This window comes from Molossus molossus, unplaced genomic scaffold (assembly GCF_014108415.1).
Source record: "Molossus molossus isolate mMolMol1 unplaced genomic scaffold, mMolMol1.p scaffold_m16_p_1, whole genome shotgun sequence".
Classification (NCBI taxonomy): domain Eukaryota; kingdom Metazoa; phylum Chordata; class Mammalia; order Chiroptera; family Molossidae; genus Molossus; species Molossus molossus.
In genome coordinates, this window is record NW_023425344.1 from 55650465 (window position 1) to 55672848 (window position 22384).

Genomic DNA, 22384 nt, shown 5'->3' on the forward strand with positions numbered 1-22384 from the left:
TTCTGAGACTTACGATTTCTTGCTGTTCTTCATCGGAAGAGTGGTGCACGTCAATCCACTCACCGTCGTCATCTTCCTCCTCAGTGAGACTGGCACTCTCCCACCCATCTGTGTGAGGCAGCACACTGTTAGTCTGCCACTTTATGTTGAGTACTCATGGTAAGTGGAGATAAATGAGGTGAAAGAAAAGTAAGGGTGTGGACCTCAAATAGATGTTCTACAAAACAAGAACTGAGCAGTATTTATTGTCAAATAAGCCACATCAATTGAATTAATTGAAGGAATGGGAAATAAGCACTGACCAAGTATCTACCCTAAGCCAAAACTTTACTTTCTTGAACCCTCACACCTCAACAGAAGAGGAACGGATTCTCGAGTTAAGTAACCTGTCCTAAGCCAGTCAGAAAATGCAATGTACACTGAAATCCTGAAAATCATGTCTGACTCCAGAGGCCATGTTCTTTCCACCAAACCATGTATATCAAAACTGCAGTTATCTTGGCTACACAGCAAGTATTTAACTCCTCTAAGCAGTTTAATAAATGTTTGTAGAAACTAGTTAAAAACAGTCATTCAGAGAACTGAGGTGGAAGATTTTGGATGTTGAAAAACCTTGCAGCCCTGGCCAGTGTGGCTCAGTTAATTAAGCATTGTCCCATGCACTGAGAGGTGGCTAATTCAATTCCCAGTCAGGGCACAGGCCCGGGTTTTGAGCTTGATCCCTAGTAGGGGTCATGAAGGAGGCAGCTGATGGGTGTTTCTCTCTCATCAATGTTTCTCTTTCTCTCCCTCTCCCTTTTTTTCACGCTAAAAACAATCAATAAAAACACATTTAAAACAAAACAAAATAAAAAACAATTTGTGGACACCACAATAAAGTGGTATTAGAGTTCTTAATGGAGCCACCACAGAAAGATTTCAAAATCAGATACTTGTAATTTCGGTGGTTCCCTGTGTTCTATAATACAGTGTCCCAGCCCTTTGGTATGGCACATACACAACCAGTCACGAGAAGGTCCCAACTCAGTCTCTAGTCTACTACCTGGCTATATCCCACTTTATATTCTATACTATAATAGTTTCCCAAATCCTTCAGGATTTTGCTTACAGTTTGCCTGGAAAGTCTCCATTGTTCTACCATTCCTCACTTATAATTCAAAATATGGTTCGTGGGTCACCATCTCGAGGCCTTTTTAAAACCTATGAGGTGGACCTGACCTCTCTCTCTCCTGCCCTTATGTCCCACTCCAATCATAAATCCTATTAATACTTCATTCTCAGCTCTTTATGAAAGGCCCTCAGGGCAGAAACCATATTATTTATCTTTGTGTTGACACTGGCCATTCCACAGCTAATGCTTAAGAAACCTTTGTTGACATCATGCATGAATGAATAGGAAGAAGACTTGGCTTAAGCAACCAACGTAATAAAGGCTAACCCTAGAAGTCAGAATGGAGTTCCTCAAGCATTCTTCAACAAATTCAACAAGCATTCTCTTTCAGCAGAAGAATCTTAGAAGATTGCTAAGGTCTAATAAATACCTCAACATTTTTTTCCAGGCAACAAACAAAAACACATTATCTTTCCCAAGGGACCAGCATACCTCTGATAAGGGGCAGCCACCTGAAGGACATGAAAAGGTATCTCCTACACTGGAATGTAAGTTCCCTAAAATTGGGAACCATGCTCATTTGATCCCCAATGCTTGTTACAGTGACTGGTATGTAGTCATTGCTCAATAAATATCTGCTGAATGAATGTTCAAACAACATAAGGATTTCAAGGTCAATACAGATACAGAAGTGATTATATCCCGAATAATGGTGAAATAAAAATGAACCTTCGTCATTGTCAACATGCTCTTCTTCTTTTTCAACTTCCAGAATTTCTGCTCCCGGAATGTAATCTTTAGCATCTAATTCTCCATATTCTTGTACTCTTGCCTCTACAGAGGCCTCTGTAGGTTTACCCTAGAGGTAAGGAAATTGTTTTTAACATGGTCCTTAGATTGTAAAACATTATTCATGAAAAGGATTCTCTAGAATTATGAATTTAGAAGGGAGAATCACAAAAAATGAAATAATCAAATGACAAAAAAACAGTCAAAGTAAATCCCTGAGCCAGAACTCTGTCCACTATTTTCCTGCTCTCTTCTGATCCAGATCGGAAAACTGGAAGTTATTAGAGAATAACCATTCCAATTCTTAAGTCTTGAGATCACCAAGACTCTGTCACATACATACATCTCTCTCCCCTCCCAACTCCAAAGAGGTGGTATCTGCCTGCGGATTGTCCATTCAATACTGACATCAGCTACTGACTGATCTTTGATATTCCAATTAGTTAATGATGTCAAAAGCTTTTAAGGTGAAACAGTCTGACTAATCTTTAAGACTCAGTCATCATCAAAGCACATGTCAACTACAGAATATTTAAGGCAATGGTTTTCAATCAAATGTATTCTGAGCTTAAAGAATAAAACTATGGTCCTGGCCAGTATGGCTAAGCGGTTAGAGCATTGGCCCACGGACAAAAGAGTCCCAGATTCGGTTCCCGCTAGGGGCACATACCTCGGTTGCAGTTTGTCCCTTGCCTTGGTTGGGGTCATGTGAGTGGCAACCACTCGATGTGTCTCTCTTACATCGATTTTTCTCTCTCTCTTTCTCCCTCTCTCCCTCCCACTCTATCTGAAGATAAATGCAAAAATGTCCTCGGATGAGAATATAAATAAATGAATGAATGAATAAATAAAACTATGCATATCATTAAAACTCATAACATAAGCATCACAAATACTAAAACTCAAATTGTAGGACATTACTCTCATCTTCTGAGACCATAACCTTTAGATCGGCATATGCATGCTTTACCTACCCGGAATTTCTTCTGTAACATCTGTGGATTCAGTGTTCGGAAAAGCTGAATCAAAGTTCTAGCAGACATCATTACATCTGTAAAATCATATCTTTAATTTAGAAACTCCAGAGGAAAGAGTCTATTGAGATTTTTAAAAAATGAATCACTCTATATTCTTTGGTCTACAGAGACTAACATGCAACTTACTCTTATCTTTGTGTGTTTTATACTGAGCCAGGTCTTGGAGAAGTTCTTCAGTCATGGCTAGAGGACATCGAGCTGTTATCTCCTTTATAGCATTGATTCTAGAAAAGCAAAAATGAATTAAAAAACCCAAATGGTGCCCTGGCCGGTTTGGCTCAGCAGTTAAGAGCGTTGGCCTGCAGTCCCGAGAGACCCGGGTTCGGTTCCCGCTAAGGGCATGTACCTCAGTTGCAGTTTGTCCCCGGCCCTGGTTGGTCGTGCGGGTGGCAGCCACTCGATGTGTCCCTTTCACATCGATGTTTCTCTCTCTCTTCCTCTATCCCCCTCCCACTCTACCTGAACAAAAAATAGAAAAATGTCCTCAAGTGAAGATAAAACAAAAAACAAAACAAAAAAACAAAAAAAAAAACCCAAATGGCAATTTCATATGGTTCAACCTAAGAACGTTTCCTAAAAAGACTAAAAAGAATAGAAGTGGGTTTTACAGAGCTTAGGTCTCTAAAACTGCAGCATCGGAGAGAATGTGAGGGTGGGCAGCCTTACAGGGCTTTGTTCCAGATAGCTTACTGCCATTTCCTCTACTAGTGAAATAAGAAACACTATCTTCTTTGTAAAGTAAATAATGGCAGCATTTATTCGCCAGCTCTAAGGGGAGAAGCAACTAGGTCAAATAAGAAAAGCTAAAGATCTTCAGGGTTGTTATCCCAGCTCTTAACATACTGCTTAGTTACCAGGACAGATTAGATAATTATTAAATCAGTGCTTACACTCATTAAGCATTTTTGAGTGAATCAAAAAGTTATTGAACTGTCTAGCGATTAAAGAGTGATTCAATAACAAATCATTTGTTGGAAGACATGAATTCAGGGTAGAGACAGAAGAAAAATGCTTAGATTGCCAAAAAAATCATTCATTTGAAAGAGTAAAGCTAGTAAAAAAACAAAATGTTGATTAGAAAGACAAATATCTTTTCTCTGACTCCCTCCTGAAAATTCTGACTAATAAAATAAAAATATTAAACCTCCTGAGAAGACCAAAGTATACTTTAAACTGCTTTCCAAGAGGCCAGCCACATTGCTAGCTGAAATCTTATATCCTGGTCATGTAAAGCAAATCTACATTATGTTTTAAAGTACATTAAAAACATATCCAGCCCTGGCCAGTTTGGCTCAGCAGTAGAACGTCGGCCTGCGGTCTAGAGAGACGGGGTTTGGTTCCCACTAAGGGCATGTACCTCGGTTGCAGTTTGGTTCCGGCCCTGGTTGGGTCGTGCGGGCGGCAACCACTCAATGTGTTCCTTTCAGGTCGATGTTTCTCTCTCTCTCTCTCTTCCCCTCCCCACTCTATCTGAACAAAAAATGGAAAAATGTCCTCGGGTGAGGATAAAAAAAAAAAACATACCCAGTGCCTCCAGCCATGTTCTACATACCCTACTGTCATGACTTCCCCAGAGTTCTTGTCGGTAACAAAATTGTTGGCCACAGTCATCAGCAATGATTGAATGATCTGAATTGAGAATAAAAGAAAAGTGCTGGTAAAATATCTGTATCTACTCAAACATTTGAGGATGAAGAACAATAGATTATTCATAGTAGAAAAACAGTGTTCCACCTTCAGTTTGGGAATTGAAAGGAAATAACACTGAGGAAGAAAAAATACTCCACTTTGGGTTTTAGTCTTCTTGGCTAACTTCAGATTACATTTTGCTCTCCTTTAAAGTTAGTTTTTTATATAAATTAAAGAAATTGCTTTGACCCAGGAAAATCCAATACAAATACAGTTTCAATCAAAAAAAGGAACTATGAGCTTTGAAAAATAATCACTACAAATTTACTGACATTCTCAACCTTGTCATAAAATCGAGCAATTAAAATCAGAATTCTTAATATAAAGTTTATTTTCTATAATAAATTGGTTTTCAGTTTCTATAACTAAACTTCTGTGTATATCTCCTTAAAAGTTAATGTCGCTTTTACTCACTTGGGGGGTGGGGAGCAGTTATTCCTGTGGGAAAAGCCACGTGATACTTAATAGTAACGCTAATATGCATCATGCACTAGATCCAGACAGAAGGAAGGTTTAAGAGTTCTCACCTCTGGGGGCACTAAGTGATGAGATGCTTGTGCAGCAAACAGAAGGATCTTTGTTACTTCTAAAAATGTAAGAGGTCAGAAAGGTCATAGTTGATTTATTGCTCTACCCTCTGGACTATAAGTGGACTATAGCAAACATGGCAAGGACATTCTGGCCTTAATACTATTGTTGCTTATTCCACAGGGCATACTCAACCCCCCGATATCTGCATGGTTCCCTTGCTTCCTTCAAGTCCCTACTCAATTACTGCCTTATCAAAATGTCTTTCCTAACCACACAATCTAAAAATAGAACCTGCCCCAGCACTCCCTACTGTCCTTATTTTGCTTCTTCTTTCCTCAAAACTCTTGTCTTCACCTGGACATATACACAGCACTCTCTGGATCTCCCTCTAGAATGTAAGATATATGAAGGTAGGGATGTTGCCTTATGTTTACTGTGAAATTCTTCATGTCTAATGCAGTGCCCTGCCTAGAAATCACTCAGTAAGTGAATAAATATAAACATACATATATACATACAGTCTCCCTACAAAGGGCAGTATTTATAAAGAACAAGGCCTTTGGCAAAAGAAACGAGTGAGCTGAATCCTAATTTGTCATTTACTTGCTGAGTAATCTTGGCCTTTTATTTCCCTATACTTAACAGGCCTGGAGAGAGGATTAGATGAGATTATGTATATAAAGCATTTAGCACAGTGCTTGGTTCATGTTAGATTTTCAAAAAATGTTCAATTCCTTCCTAACTTGGTTTAAGTTAGAAAACAAAAGCAACCATCTCTCTTGCGAATACATGTGAGGGCAATGAGAACAGTAAGATAAAATCCTAATATCTATTACCAAATCATAGAAAAAGGTCAAACTTCTATTTTAGAATTTTCCACATAAGAATTTATGGCATTACAGTCATCTCATCTCATCTGCAGGGGATACATTTCAAGACCCCTAGTAGATCCTGAAACCTCATATAGTACCTGACCCTGTTTATAGACTGTTTTTCCCTACATACAGCTAACCCTTAAACAACATGGGTTTGAACTTCATGGGTACACTTACATGTGGACTTTTTTCAATAAATACAATAAATGTATTTTCTCTTCTTTATTATTTTTTATTTTTTACTTTAGTTTTTATTGGGATTCAAACTTCTTTTTTCCCTGTAAGTTTTTCAATGTAGTGATCTTATTTGTAAATCAAAAAGAATAAAGGCATACAAGTAAAGCAAAGATAACATTTCTATTTGATGTCTTTAAACCCCTTTCCTTTAAGACCAAGAAGAACATGCCTGGTTTTTCTGTCTTATTTCCTTCCTTTCCTCCACCCTTCTTTTCTTAAGTTTATGTCTGAGTTATCAAGTATCACCTGGTTACACTGCCATGGGGTTTAGGTTGGTAGTTTCAGGGACACCATCGTATGTTTAGTAGATACTATAGATTTTCTCACATCCCGGGTGCAGCGAGATTGGAGATAATGTGAATTAAAAGGGAAGAATCCTTCCATTCTGGAAGGGACCTTGGCCAAAGCCCATCCTACACAGGTGGAGGATGAAGGGAGAGCCACCTCCTCCACCTTCCTTATACTTTTCTTTTTCAAATTATTGATTCTATTACATATATCCCCCATTCCCACCCCACCTTTGCCTGCCTCCACCCTGCCCCCGCCCTCCACAGGCCTTCACCACATTATTGTCTGTGTCCATGACCTATGTCTATATATTCTTTGGTTTATTTCTTCCTCCCCTCCACACCTCTGAGATTCATCAGTCTTTTTCTTAATAACACTGCCTTTTCTCTAGCTTACTTTATGTAAGAATAAAATATATAATACAGCCCTGGCCACTTTGGCTCAGCAGTTAGAGCATTACCAAAAGGTTGTGGGTTCAATTCTGGTCAAGGGGACGCACCTGGGTTGCAGGTTTGATCCCCAAACCCAGTTGGGATCGTGCAGGAAGCAACAACTCCAGAACAAAAAATTCTGGATTGTCATTTTAACTCCAAGGCTACCAAAGGGACATGGCAAGTAGGAGGCTTACCTCTTTGGTGGGGCTGCAAAAACCTTTGCACAAAGGGATAGAAGTTGAAGAGAAAAAGCTGTGGGGGGGAAATGCAGACTTTAATGTTTATGTAATTAAAGCTATAGGTTCGTTTTTCCAAATGCAATTATATCACCAAGTTCAAATCTGAATAGTATCTAGTATAATCTGATCACACACACACACACACACACACACACACACACACACACACAAAACCCTCCCACACAATTCTTTTTTTATTATTAGATGCAAGACCAACCACTTTGAAGTAATTACTCTGAGCTCTATTTAGAGAAAAAACACTATCACTCTGGAGTCTACCTAATCAAGGTGATATGGGTCAAGTTATCAAAGTAAATGCAATTTTTAAAACTGATTTGAGACCGGGGGGCGGGGGGGGGGGGACACACATAGATCAGTTGTTCTCCGACAGGGATTGAGCCTGCCACTTTTTGGTGTACAAGATAACACTCCAACCAATGGAGTCACACCATTCAGGGCAAACAATACCAATTTTCAACTTCAAGAAGAGAAACTTTGGAGATGGACTGGACTTTATCAAAATTCATTATTCGAGAACAAATTAATTTTTTTCTATTTTAGCCACAGAGCAAAACCATGGCCAGTGAAGTAACAAGGAAGGCTTGGGTTCAATAGAAGGATGGATGTTCAATTGTAGTCAGTTGTAAAACTCAGGTATCATTTCTACCAAACTATGCTTAAATTATAAGTTACTTATGCTTTCTTATCAAGCTCAAATTCAGGTTGGGCATAAAATTACCATACAAATACATCAAGAATTGACTTGGTAATCCTGCTTTAGGTCTGTACAATGGAGAAAAAGCAATTTATTCGCCAAAATATTGTTTTTCTTAGAGAAAGGGAATGAGTACTTTCACTCATGTATACTTTCATTTTTTAGTTAATATATGTCTAAACTGTTTGATTTTCAATAAATAAGCCAAACCTGTTTTCTTTCTTAATTACAATTTTTTTCAAAGAAAGCAACATATTCAATGATTTTCAGAACAGCAGCACTAGTCCCAAGAGCAAAATGATAATGGTCATTTTTTTATGGCCTAAATTTTTTGGAATCTCTTCTATAATGGCATTGGTCCAAGAGTATGTGTGAAGTTTCCTTAAGTATACACAATATATATACATTACACCACCAAGGAGCTCTTGCAAGCTAATTTAATATAAAATAAATGAGCACAAAATTTGGCTTTGCAAACATGACAATCTCCCACTAGAGTGGTCTGGAAGTCAGGAAAGCTATGAAGAAATAAACAAACTGCAAAATATAGTAATAGTTGATAAAAATATGTAGGTTATGTTGGCTCAGAAAAATGTATATGTGAAATAAAGTTGAATAAAAGGAAATTAGAAAAATAGAACACAAAATAGTCTGCCCATAAACTAAACATACATACAATTTAATATCCATACTAAAAAACAATAAAAACAGTTATTTTCAGAGTATCTCTAAATTGTAAGAAGTTAAATGTTTTGGGGTGGGGAGGTAAAATTAAGCCACTCCTCTACCTTAGTGGATTTATTTTTACAAAGTATAATTCTGTTTCTAATATGTACCTCGTGAATTCCCACCAATCTGGAAATGAGGTTCATGAGCATCATCTTCACTTCAAACCTCTCCTTGGAGCTCTCTAGCTGCTTTAGTAGTTTTTCTGCAAAATCTAGAAGAGAGTAGCAGAGAAGTACACTGTGGGTCCATTGTCTGTACAGCATTATCTAACAGATGTAGAGGAAGGCAGTAGTTAGATCAGTGACTGGTATGACTGTGCCTGAAATCACGCCACTGAACCAGGATGGTAAAAGCAGCAGTATAACAGAAGGTAAAAAGATTCACACACAGGTCAATAGTTTCAATAGTGACCAAAATCAAGTCTTAAGGATTTCTAAGATTTTCAGCATTATGTTGAGTGACTGTTTAATAGTTGCGCTATTCAACAATTTTTCTGCAACTTCAGCTTCTCAACATGTGGTCACAGACCACCAGCAGCTGGTCCACATGATAGGTTATTAGAAATACAGAATCTCAGGCCCCACCCCAGACCTACTGAATCAATCAGCACTTTAACAGCATCCCCAGGTGATTCATATGTACCTTAAAGTTTGAGAAACTCTGACCTAGAGAAAGGGCCAGCAAACAATGCTGTATGTTAAGGCACCCAGAGCATTTAAGTTCCAATTTGAGAACTGGTGTTCTAGAACATCATTCCCCAAACTTTTGGTTTCCACAGGTCAGTTTTAAAAAATACGACCAACAAAAAGACTGTCAATTTTTCATTTGATCAAGCACAATGCCCTACCATTATTGTGTTGTTAAAGATAAAAATTTCAGAGAGAGCTGTTCTTCCACAATTTTCTTATTTTGCTGTGCGCTGAGAATCATTGCTTCGGAACATAATTTTCTAGGCTACAACCAACTAGTAACAACTAAGTATTTACTGATTGTCTAATGAGCGTCAGGGATCTTATATTCCCTGGTAACTCGGAAGGTAAGAAACTAAAAAGGCAGAGATCAGGCCAACAATGAGTTTGGGAAGTCATAATTATAGTACCTTGGGGATCATGAATCAAATGAATAGCTGAAAAGTTAAACACCTCTGGTTTTTTCTTCTTCTTTTGTTTCTGAAAGGGAGAGGAAAAATATTTACTTTCTGAATTACAGTAATGAGGCTCTTCGCTTAAATGTGCTAATGTGCTTTTTAAAAGCTGTTATCAACCCTGGCAGGTTTGGCTCAGCAGTTAGAGCATCGGCCTGAGGACCACAGAGTCTTGGGTTTGATTCTGGTCAAGGGCACATGTCTTAGTTATGGTTCAGTCCCCAGCCCTGGTTGGGGTAGTGCGGGAGGCAGCCCAGCCGCTGATGTGTCTCTCTTGCATCATTGTTTCTCTTTCTCTCCCCCTCCCTCCCACTCTATTTGAAGATTAACTGGAAAGATATCCTTGGGTGAGGATTTAAAAAATAATAAATCAATAAATTAAAGCTGTTATCAAGTCCGCCACACTATTTAAAAAAACAACAACTTTGTTCCAGAAACCTTTCTTTCATAGAAGTACAGATGGTTTTAGTCTTTTAAGATTCACCTATTAGTACCCGTAAGACTTAAAGGAATTTCGCAATATAAAATTAAACCATATAATGGCCAAATTAATGATTCCTGGAATAATCTTTACAAAATATAAAATGTACTTTATTCGTGTACTCTTCTGAGAAGACATGCCTACCAAAGATCTCTGAATACAGGTCATCTCAATCATAACAAGTGAAAAGTAAATTTAATCAAATTAATTCAAGTCATAGATTTTGCTAGAGCTGAAAATATTCATCTAAAAATTAGTGCGTAAAAATTCATTACATATGTCTAAGTCTTTCAAAAATATGATTTCTTTATTTCAAATTTTTTTTTTATCCTCCCCCGAGGACATCTTTTTTTGATATTTTGTTCAGAAACAGTGGGAGGGAGGGAGAGAGAGAGAAACATCGATGTGAAAGGGACACATCGAGTGGTCGCCACCCACATGACCCAACCAGGGCCGAGGACAAACTGCAACCTAGGTATGTGCCCTTAGCGGGAACCGAACCTGGGTCTCTCCAGACTGCAGGCCAATGCCCTAACCACTGAGCCAAACAGGCCAGGGCTATTTCAAATTCTTAAAAGCTTTTGCTGAAAACCTTTCCTATATTCTAATGATTCCTACCCTCATTTCCCAGGTACAAGTCTCACCTTGAGCACTTTCATAGCCTTTTCCAACCTTTTCTTGTGTTTGGAGCTTTTCTTCCCTGTGGCATACTGCACCAGCAGGTCTCTTGCTGTTGGTCCTTCATCCTAAAAAAAAAAAAAAAAAAAAAAACTACTTTGTATAACTGTAAATAAGGAAAATCTACATAGAAGCAAAGAGTAATCCTTTCAACCATTTCCTTGTACTTACACTCTTTGAACATAGCTATTAAAATGGAACATGACTTCTAAAATTCAATAAAAAATATTTTCCCATGTGTACTAACAGGTACACACAAAGATTTTTATCTTTGTATTTTCACTTTAATTTTTATTTAAGTATAATATATTGACAGAATGCAGCATTGTTTTTATTTGAAAAAAGAAATTGGAAGTAAATATTCATGAACAGAAAAATGTTTAAACTATAATATATTCATATTCAGAAATAACATCTGGAGGTTAAAAATCATATGGTGGATCTACATGTACTAACAAAAAAGATCTAAATGCAAGCCCGGCCGGTGTGGCTCAGTGACTGAGCATTGACCCTGCACCAAGAGGTCGCCGGTTCGATTCCCGGTCAGGGCACATGCCCAGGTTGTGAGCCCGATCCCCAGTGGGGGTCGTGCAGGAGGCGGCTGATCGATGTTCTCTCTCTCTCCCTTCCTGTCTCTAAAATCACTAAAGAAAAAAAAAGTTTAAAAACCTGCACCAAAATCTAAATGCATTAGTATATCAATATGTATCAACAGAAAGAAAACATGTTGCACAGTAATATGTGTATTATTTACACATATTTTTTTTAAAACCCACTAGCAACCTGGCTGGTGTGGTTCAGTGGACTAAGCATTCTCCCATGGACTGAGAGGTTCTGGTACGATTCTTGGTCAGGGCACATGCCTGGGTTTCGGACTCAATTCCCAGTAGGGGGTGTGCAGGAGGCAGCCGATAGATGTTTTTCTCTCACATCGATGTTTCTATCTCTCTCTCCCTTCCTCTCTAAAAAAAAAAAATAAAAATGTATATAAAAAATAAGAATAAAAACCCACTACACATATAAGATAATATATACACACCTACATATATAAATACAAGGGAAAACAAAATGGTTATCTGTGAAGAAGAAACTGGGAAGTGGAAATAAAACAGTGTCAAGAAAACTTCTATTTTATCTACAGTATCTGAAACTTTTTATAATAAAAATGTGTTGTTCACAGACTACTTTATAAGATAATAGCAATATGAATTACAAGATATTATTACATATTCCAATATTATCAAAATGCTAAAATGGAAAACTTTTTTCTTATTTTAATAAAAAATGTTTTAATAAAGAAAATTTCATAACATCATATATTTTGATTTTCCCTTTTAAAGGTGCCAAGATATTACTACCCTCCATTTCCCCACTCTGAACTTCTACGATGTCAACACTCACCTAAAAATATGTTGGAAGCAATTTTCATTCTAGGTTTCTATAGTGAGATGTAGGTGTTGCTTCAGAACTAAGAACAAGGCTGAATGAATCTAAGTTTTATTAGTTACCTAACCAATCTTACTGAAGTTAAGTGACAAATTCTAAACACTAAAATCTCAGCATGGCAGAACTCAATCAAGGTTAAGTTTCTTTCTAACTTAAGCAGTCATGTACTTTATAATTTGTACTCACAGCAATAATGAAATCTCATAATCTGTAAAATTCAGAAGCATCTTAAACTAACCTCAGATTCTGAGTCACTGTCCTGTTTCTCCTCTTCATCTTTCCCAAGGAAGAATGTCAAAGCAGCAACTAATATCTAAAAACAAAGTCAATTATTCATCCCATCTTATAACAAAGAATAAATACTTCTATCTATACCTTATACATGTGTACATACTAAGAAATAAGTAAAAAGAAAATCACTTGTCCTAAAGAATATATAATTTAAAAAACCTTAGATAAAAACATCTAGGCTCCACACAGTTATCCTTCAAATAGGCTGTCAAGGATTTCCATGCCCTATCCAGTAGTTCAGTTGGTTGGAGCATCAACCTGATACGCCAAAGTTACGGGTTTGATCCCTGGTCAGGGCACGTACATGAATCAACCAATGAATGCATAAATAAGTGGAACAATAAATCGATGTTCCTCTCACTCACTAAAAAAAATAAATGAATAAATAAGAATTTCCACATCTCCCACAAAAAAGTGACATTACAACCCCAGAAAATCAAACACAGCCTTAAATTTCTTTCAGCTGTATCTGAGCCCAATAAAAAAATAGTCAAGAATTATAGGAGGAAAAAAACAAAACATAAAATAAATTCTGAGGCTATTGTTTAATACATAGCATTTAAAAAACTCATGATATGTAGAACTGTGCACCAGCCAGTGTAACCCCAATAAATTCAATAATGTGGGGGGGGGGGGGACTTATGATAGCCCCGCCAGTTTGGCTCAGGAGTTAAAAGCGTGGGCCCGCAGACCAGAGGCCCGGGAGGTTTGGTTCCTGCTGGGGGCACGTACCTCAGTTGCAGTTTGTCCACGGCCCCAGTTGGAGTCGAGTGGGTGGCAACCACTCGATGTGTCTCTCTCTCATCAATGTGTGTCTCTCTCTCGTCCCTCCTTTCTCCCTCCTACTCTATCTGAAGATAAATGCAAAAATGTCCTCAGGTGAGGATACCAAAAAAAAAAGAACTTATGATAATTTTGTTCTGCTCCTCTAAAGCACAGGCTGATGAACCAGGGAAGTAGCCTAAACAGAGAGTGAGCATCAGTGACATGAACTGCACATTCACATACTCGCTCTTCCTCATATGCCATCTCCTTTACGCTGTCTGGAGAAGCAGACCACACGCAGACAGTGCCTTCACACAGCCCTACAGACACTCACCTTGGTGACCTTAGAGAAACATGCAGTTGTGATCACGTTGACAGTTTTGGCATCATTCCTGGGGGAAGACAAATAAATGTTTTAAAGTAAATTTTCAGGCCCTGGCCAGTTTGGCTCAGCGGTTAGAGCGTCGGCCTGCGGTCCGGAGAGACCCGGGTTCGGTTCCCGCTAAGGGCACGTACTTCAGTTGCAGTTTGTCCCCAGCCCTGGTTGGTTGTGCGGGTGGCAGCCACTCGATGTGTCCCTTCATGTCGATGTTTCTCTCTCTCTCTCCCTTCCTCTCTCTCCTTCCCACTCTATCTGTACAAAAAATGGAGAAATATCCTCGCGTGAGGAAAAAAATAAATAAATAAAGTAAATTTTCAGTCTATTGTATTTGACAGCACAGATAATGGCACAAAATAAACAATGTAAAAAATATTTCTGACATGTTAAAATAGCTGTAATATTTTAAAAAGTCATGGGTTGCTAAATGGTCGACCACAGTTTGACTATTTAATTTAATTAAGTTAATATTAAGCAGCCATTAAGTTACACTTATGGCCCTGGCCAGTTTGGCTCAGCAGTTAGAGCGTCAGCCCGCAGACCCACGAGTCCCAGGTTCAGTTCCTGCTGAGGGCACGTACCTCAGTTGCAGTTTGTCCCCGACCCCGGTTGGGGTTGTGTTGGTGGCAACCACTCGATGTGTCTCTCTCGCACCGGTGTTTCTCTCTCTTCCTCCCTCTCTCCCTCCTGCTCTATGTAAAGATAAATGTAAAAATGTCCTCAGGTGAGGATAAAAAGAAAGATGCATTTATGGCCCTGGCCTGGTAGTTCAATTGGTTAAAGTGTCATCCTGATACAGCAAGGTTGTGAGTTAGATCCCTGGTCAGGGCACATAAGAATCAACCAATGAGCCCTGGCCGATTTGGCTCAGGGGTCAGAGTGTCGGCCTGCGGTCCGGAGAGACCCGGGTTTGGTTCCAGCTAAGGGCACATACTTCGGTTGCAGTTTGTCCCCAGCCCTGGTTGGGTCATGTGGGTGGCGACCACTCGATGTGTCCCTTTCACGTCGATGTTTCTCTCTCCCTCTCTCCCTCCCACTCTATCTGAACAAAATATTGAAAAATGGCCTCGGGTGAGGATAGGGGAAAAAAAAGAATCAACCAATGAGAGTACAGAAAGTGGAACAACAAATCAATGTTTCACTTTCTCTCTCTCTTTCTCTTTCTCTCTCTCTAAAAAAAAAGATGCACTTATGAAGAATTTTAATGACATAGGAACCTACTAAAGAGGTTTTTACAAATAAAAAACACAGAATAAAAAACTATTAATATAGCAAAAATCTAACTGTAAAAATTCATTTTAAAGAAAACACAGGAGGAATTATCATAAACTACTAACAGAGACTGTCTCTGGGTGGTGAGACTATCAATAGCATTTTTCTTTTTCTTTTTTTTTAATCCTCACTCAAGGATACTTTTCTATTTATCTTCAGATAGCATGGGAGGGAGAGAAACATCGTCGTGACAGGGACACATCGAGTGTTTGCCTCCCACACGACCTGGACCAGGGCCGGGAACAAACCGCAACCGAGGTACGTGCCCTTGGCCAGAATTGAACATGAGACTCACTGGTCCACAGGCCGACACTCTACTGCTGAGCCAAACAAACCAGGGCTATCAAACAGCATTTTAAAAAAACTTTTCTAGCCTCTCCAAATTTTCTGTTGCAATGAATTTTTACTACTTTTATATATAGTTAAATAAATAAATAGGTTGGGCCACTGTGGCTCAATAGTTGAGCATTGACCCATGCACCAAGAGGTCGCTGGTTTCATTCCCGGTTAGGGCACATGCCCAGGTTGTGGGTCTAATCCCCAGTGGGGGGGCATGCAGGAGGCAGCCAATCAATGTTCTTGCTCATCAATGTTTCTACCTCTCTCTCCCTCTCCCTTCCTCTCTCTAAAATCAATAAAGGAAAAAAATGTAAATAAATAAATAGGGAAAGCAAAAGACATGAGTTGGAGGCATTATACCAACACATCAAAGTTCATAAATCATTAATATTTTACAAAAATAGAATAAATTGACTTGAAAACTGTCAGAATGGCAAAGTAGAAAGAGCACAGATTGCAGAGTCAGACAGATCTGGGTCTGAATTTAAGCTCTGCCCTTTATTAGCTACTAACCTTAAGCTCTATGAACTACAGTTTCAATACCTATCAAGTGAGAATAATTCCAGATAAGCTGCATTACTTTGTTTAGAAGGGTGAACAAGTAACATAAAATGTATGTGCTCAACAAATGGTAGCCAGTGTTGTTGTTAGCCATCTGTATGGCCTCTCCATTTTTACTTCCAATTGAATCTATGAGAGAGGTATATTAAAGAGCTCAAGACCAAGAAAAATAATTGTGTTTGTGCTCTGTAGCAATTACAAATGAACAAAAGATTCTATTTCTCCAGAGACAAACACATATGTATTACCAGATGTTTCTTCTGTACAGCTCAATCATCACATCCAAGGATATCTTGGCTGCAGTTGCATTGCTGTCTCTTAGCATGGTGTACATAAAATTCTGCAACACCTAAAGAGAGAGAGAAGGAAGCCTTAGTACACTGATGGTACAATGCTGCAACATGGAAAACAGAAGGGTACTTACTACATTGACTTTATTGTTCTTGTGTTTTGCATTTATATTCTTGATATCAGTCACAATATGCGTATATAAAGTCTGAGGAAAAGAAACAAAAACATATATATTAACCAACATTTCAAACATTGTTTAATTTGGAGAAAAGTACAAATGTACAGGAGGATTTAATATTATCTACTTTTTATTTTATCACAAAAGAGACCAAAAACAAAACAAAAAGCAGCAGTGCCCTGGCTGGTTTGGCTCAGCAGTTAGAGCATCAGCTCGTGGACCAATCTCGGGTTCGATTCTGGTCAAGGGTACGTACCTCAGTTGTCCCTGGCCCTGGTTGGGTCATGCGGGAGGCAACCAGTCAATCATGTCAATGTTTCTCTCTCTCTCCCCCCTTTCTACTCTATCTGATGATAAATGGGAAAATATCCTCAGGTGAGGATTTTTTAAAAAAGCAGCAGCTAAAATGTAAAAGAAAAGCTGCTGTGAAAAAGTTAAACATGGAGTTACCATATAATCCAATAATTCCACTCTTAGTTATATACCCAAGAGAAAGTAAAACATAGTTTCATACCAATGTTCACATAAACATTCATAGCAGCATTATTCATAATAGTCAAAAAGTGAAAACAACCCAAATGCCCAATAACTAATTAATGAATTTTTTAAAAAGTGGTAAAACCACCCTGGCCAATCTGGCTCAGTGGTTGGAGCGTCCGCCTGCGGACCAGAGAGTCCCAGCTTCGGTTCCCGCTGGGGGGCATGTACCTCAGTTGCAGTTTATCCTCCACCCGGGCTGAAGTCGTGTGGATGGCAACCACTTGATGTGTCTCTCTCACGTCGATGTTTCTCTCTCTTTCTTCCTCCTTCTCTCCCTCCTGCTCTATCTGAAGATAAATGCAAGACTGTCCTCGGGTGAGGATTAAAAAAAAAAAAAAAAAGTGGTATAACCATATAATGGAATGGCACCAAAAAGGAATGAAGAAATGCTGACACATGCTACAACGTGGATAAACCTTGAAAACATAAGAAATCAGACACAGCCCTGGCCGGTTTGGCTCAGCGGTTAGAGTGTCGGCTTGCAGTCCTGAGAGACCCGGGTTCGGTTCCCGCTAAGGGCGCGTACCTCGGTTGCAGTTTGTCCCCGGCCCTGGTCGGTTGTGCTGGTGGCAACCACTCGATGTGTCCCTTCACATCGATGTTTCTCTCTCTCTGTTCCTCTCTCTCTCTCCCACTCTACCTGAACAAAAAATGGAAAAATGTCCTCGGATGAGGATAAAAAAAAAAAAAAACAAAAAAAAACATAAAAAGAAATCAGACACAAAAAAACTACATACTGTATGAGTCTATTTATATGAAATACCCAGAGTAGGCAAATCTATAAAGACCAAAAATAGAAAAGTGGTTGCCTAGGGCTGGGAGAGATGGGGTGATGAGGAATGATTGCTAATGGGAATAGGGTTTCTTTTGAGGGTGATAAAAATGTTCTAAAATTGATTTGATACTTGCAAACTCTGTGAATATACTAAAAACCACTGAATTGTACACTTTAAACGGATGAATTGTGTGTGAGTTATATCTCAATAAAATCGTCTTTTCAAAAAAAGAAGAGTTGCTCCATTTACTGAACCCCTAACTCCATGCAAGATTATGTTGGCAATACAAGTATCATTTAGTGCTCAAGATACACTCCCATGGACAATTTTTATCCCACAAGTTAGACCAAGCAGTACAATTGCTAAAATGAAATGGTGGCAGTCTCTAAACACTTTGAAAAAAATTAAGTTAATGAATGTGAAGTTAAGTTCTTTCTTAAATTTCTTTCATAAACCTTCAGCTTCTGATATTACTTATATAAACAAATACAAAGTAATAAAAAAGCAGTAATAACAAAAAATTTAGTTTCTTGGGGGCTAAGGTGAAGCAGTTATAGCCATGAGTGGACAGTCCACGCTCTGATTTAGTCAGTTAGTGTAGTGACAAAGGACTTGGGTTCTGGAGCCAGAATGCCTGGGTTTATACTTCTGCTCACCACTCAGAATCTGTGTGACTCTGGGCATGTTACTCTACCTCAGCCTTTTCATCTGTAAAATACTACTACTACTACTACTACTACTACTACTACTACTTCTACTACTACTACACCTTATGTCATTTTGTGAATAAACAAATAAATACTTTAAAAGCTCTGAGAAAGGTACCTGGCAAAAAGTAAGCAAACATTTGGCTATTATTACCATACTTCATCCAATAATGTGAAGCATCAAGAATTCACTTTACAAGTTTCATGCAGGAAAAAAATGATATATGAAAAAAAAGCAATTTTGTTCTTTACCTTTCGCAGAAGCTTATCATGGCAACGCAGAAGTTCAAAGAAGAGTTCTAGCAAACTTGAGGGACTGATGAGATTCTTATTTCTCAGCAAGATCAAAGCTTTGCAAAATGTCTCAGGAAGAAAAAGAAAACATACTATAAAACAATGTAAAATTAAGATAAGAAAATAGACCATGTATATCCCAAAAGAGTGTAATATCTCCTACTAACCAGGCATTATTCTAGGCATCAGAACAGATAGTCTCTGCCCTCATGGACCTTACACACTGGGGGTGCAGCAGAAGAGAGGACAGATAAGAAAGTAAGCACATAAACAGGAGTATCTCAGTAAGTGTCACAAAGGAAGTAAAACAAGGCAATATAATTGATACATTGTGGCTACTTCACACAGGGAGAACAAACTGCAACACAAAGAAGGACCCACCTTAAGGGAAAGGGGCTGGGTTTTCATGCCACTGGGTTGGTCAGGTACTAGCAAGGGCAACTTCCCAGGTGCTAGGTCTCCCATTTAGCTAAGAACAATGCTCCAGAAATAGCGTAGCTGGGGGTCATTAGGTAGGGGAAATGGGTGCACTGGATTGGAAAAAGGGATCTCTTGCCCAGGACCCAATGTCAACCACTAAAGTGACCATATTTACACATCCAAACTGGCTATTTAATAGACAAATTTATTAAATTAAGCACTGTATAAACCATAAATTGTAATTAAAGTTCTTCATGTGTGTGAGATTTGAATGACCAGAGTGATATCACCTATTCAAAAGAGGGAAAAGAACATACTGGGAGGGTTAGCATGCTGGAAGAACAAAAAGATAAAAAAGAGGAGTATAGTAGAAAAGATGATGAGATTAATACACACACACACACACACACACACACACAGAGGCAGGAAGCAAATGATGTAGGAATTTACAGGCCATGAAAATACATTTGAGTTTAATTCTAAGTATAAAAAGAAGCCACAGAAGAATTTTAAGTAAGGAGCGACACATTCTGTTTTACAATTTAAAAAGATGTTTAGTTGAGAGGCTACTTTCATTTAAACACATATTACATGCATACACACGAACACAGCACAAGTTATCAATCCAAATCCAAACGCTACCATTCGAAGATCTGGATCCAAGACAGTGTGATTGTAGGAGAGAAGATCTTTCAACTCTTGAGGAAAGTTACTTAAATGTTCTGGGTAGCAGTGACCAATCTGTAACAAAACAAAGACTCTCCTGAAGTCTCTCTTTCTCGCCTTTTATTCATATGCATGTATTTCAGATATTCCGCAAAAGGAGGGTAAAGGCTATTTCATAAAGGTAGATGGTTCCAAATCATGTCTTTTTCTTCTACATGTCAATTTCTCTGATCTTTTTCATATTTCCTCTTAATTAAAATATGTGCAATACGATTTAGAATCTGATTTTATAATGAATTTGAAGAAAACAAATAGTTTGAACGTTTTGCCTTGGGTGGTTCTATGAAAAGTTCCAGCAAAATCTTCTAATTCACCACACAGAGAAAATAAAGTTTGCAAAAAGGGAAAAATTTTTTAAATTTTTTTCTTTAAATGAAACCCTGGCCATTTGGCTCTGCGGTTAGAGCGTCGGCCCACAGACCAATGAGTTGTGGGTTCGATTCCAGTCAAGGGCACATACCTCAGTTGTGATTCGTTCCTGGCCCTGGTTGGGGTCGTGCAGGAGGCAGCCACTCGATGTGTCCCTTTCACGTCAATGTTTCTCTCTCTCTCTTCTTCTTTTCCCCTCCCACTCTATCTGAACAAAAATGGAAAAATGTCCTCAGGTGAGAATAAAAAAATAAAAATAAATAAATAAATGAAGCTTTTATTCTCGAATGGAATGATGTTGGCTATTACTGGAAAAATATTCTACAAACTGTAAAACTCGTCTTTGTTTGAAATAATCTTACCTGTGCCATAAACATGACCAGCTCTGCCAGTTCTTTGCTGGGTTTATTTGGTTGTAATCTGAAAATCTCCACATTGGATTTGTAGTGATTATACTGCTGTAGAAACTGTAAAAAAATAAAATTTAAGTTGGTCACCTTTTATTATATGATTTGCTCAGTACAGAATAAAAAATTACTTAGTAAAAGTCTGTGATAGTGGTATGGAGAAAAAGATGTGACAAAAAGTATGTAAAAACACTTTTCCTTAACTGTATTTTCAAAGTAAGTTTTGAAAACTTTGTGCACATCACAGATAAAGACCCTTTCCTTTATCATTAGAAATTTAGGTGGTACAGTGTAAAAAACAGAAGCCAAAAGTCAAAAACTCATATTCTGGCCCTATTCTGACATTTACTATCCAAATGACCCCTTCTACATTGTGTATCTATATGGAGCACTCTTATCAGCGGAAAATACCACGTCAGAAAATGTAAATTATGTATCTCTCAAGAACATGAAGCACTCCAGTCAAAATTCCTTCTTCTACTGATTAAGATTCTGTCCTAGAATTAAAGACAGAATGTGTTAACAGCCAAAAGCAATAGATACACAGAAATAATGATAATAGCTTCCACTTGTTCAGCACTTGCTATGTGCCAAGCTCACGGTGTACATTATCCCATTTAATTATGTTTAATCCTAAAAGGTAATAATCTAATGTTGGAACACCAGACATCAGTTAGTTCTATATATCTACTCTTCATCCCTAAACCACAGCTTTAAGGTGTGTGTGTGTGTGTGTGTGTGTGTGTGTGTGTGTGAAAGAGAGAGAGAGACTATGAAAATGAATATTTCTTAATATCACAAGCTCTAAATGATGTAGTGAACTCCAAATTCATATATCCAATTACTTGTCTGACATCTCTGTTTGGATGTCTATCAGACATTTTAAACTTAGCATGTTAAAAATGTAACTGTTGATTTCCCCAACAAAACTGGTAGGCCTTCAGCTTTGTCTAAGAGTAAGACTTAAGATAGAGACCTGCATATAGTCTCCTACATGCTTCAGATAAGGCCCTCTCTTTCTTGACACCCTACTGCCATTGACAGGAGTGAGGAGAGCAGCCCAGAAGTCAGTTTGCTTCTGGCAAGATCCTTTTCCCACTCCAGCCCAGCCACCACTATCTGCCTTGAGATGATCAGGACATATTCATATCCAGTTTTACGTTCTCCATAGTCCTTACCACTATATGTCTACCATCACTAGAGCATAAGTCCAAGAGAAGAAGGCTCTCATAGCTGTCTTATTTATCATTGTATCCCCAGTGTCTGGAATTATACTGACACACAGTAGGTACAATATGTGTAGATTTGCATATGTATTCGTTAAGTGAATGAAAGCAATTCTCTGAGGTAAGAATTATCTGTTACATATTAAAATGGGCTCAATGATTAATGTCCCCTAGTAACACAACTGGTCAACAGCAGGACCAGGATGTAGAGTTAGTTTTGAAACCAATGCTCTTAAATACAGCACTATACAGATAAAACTATTACTTTGTCAATGGTTGTATATACTGCTCTACACATATTACCATCTTGCCTATTAATTTCTTGTTATCTGTTCCTTACTCTTTATTTTCCTTGGAAAGGCTCTCTATACTCATTGACCTAAACCATTGAAACTGCTATTTGTTAAAAAGGAGTTAATT

General features: G+C 38.3%; 1 protein-coding gene across 1 annotated transcript in view; it reads right to left on the reverse strand.

Annotated features, from left to right (window-relative positions):
- Positions 1–22384, reverse strand: part of SDAD1 (SDA1 domain containing 1) — a 32458-nt gene that overhangs the window by 9010 nt on the left and 1064 nt on the right. The window contains exons 2-18 of the mRNA XM_036274974.1: positions 20694–20798; positions 19879–19977; positions 18775–18885; positions 16455–16526; positions 16279–16379; positions 13814–13871; positions 12662–12736; positions 10944–11045; positions 9774–9843; positions 8782–8885; positions 7186–7243; positions 5154–5212; positions 4490–4566; positions 3064–3161; positions 2875–2951; positions 1841–1970; positions 14–108 (exon numbers count right to left, since the gene is read on the reverse strand). Coding sequence (XP_036130867.1) covers positions 14–108; positions 1841–1970; positions 2875–2951; positions 3064–3161; positions 4490–4566; positions 5154–5212; positions 7186–7243; positions 8782–8885; positions 9774–9843; positions 10944–11045; positions 12662–12736; positions 13814–13871; positions 16279–16379; positions 16455–16526; positions 18775–18885; positions 19879–19977; positions 20694–20798 — 1491 coding nt within the window. The remainder of the gene's footprint in view (positions 1–13; positions 109–1840; positions 1971–2874; positions 2952–3063; positions 3162–4489; positions 4567–5153; positions 5213–7185; positions 7244–8781; positions 8886–9773; positions 9844–10943; positions 11046–12661; positions 12737–13813; positions 13872–16278; positions 16380–16454; positions 16527–18774; positions 18886–19878; positions 19978–20693; positions 20799–22384) is intronic.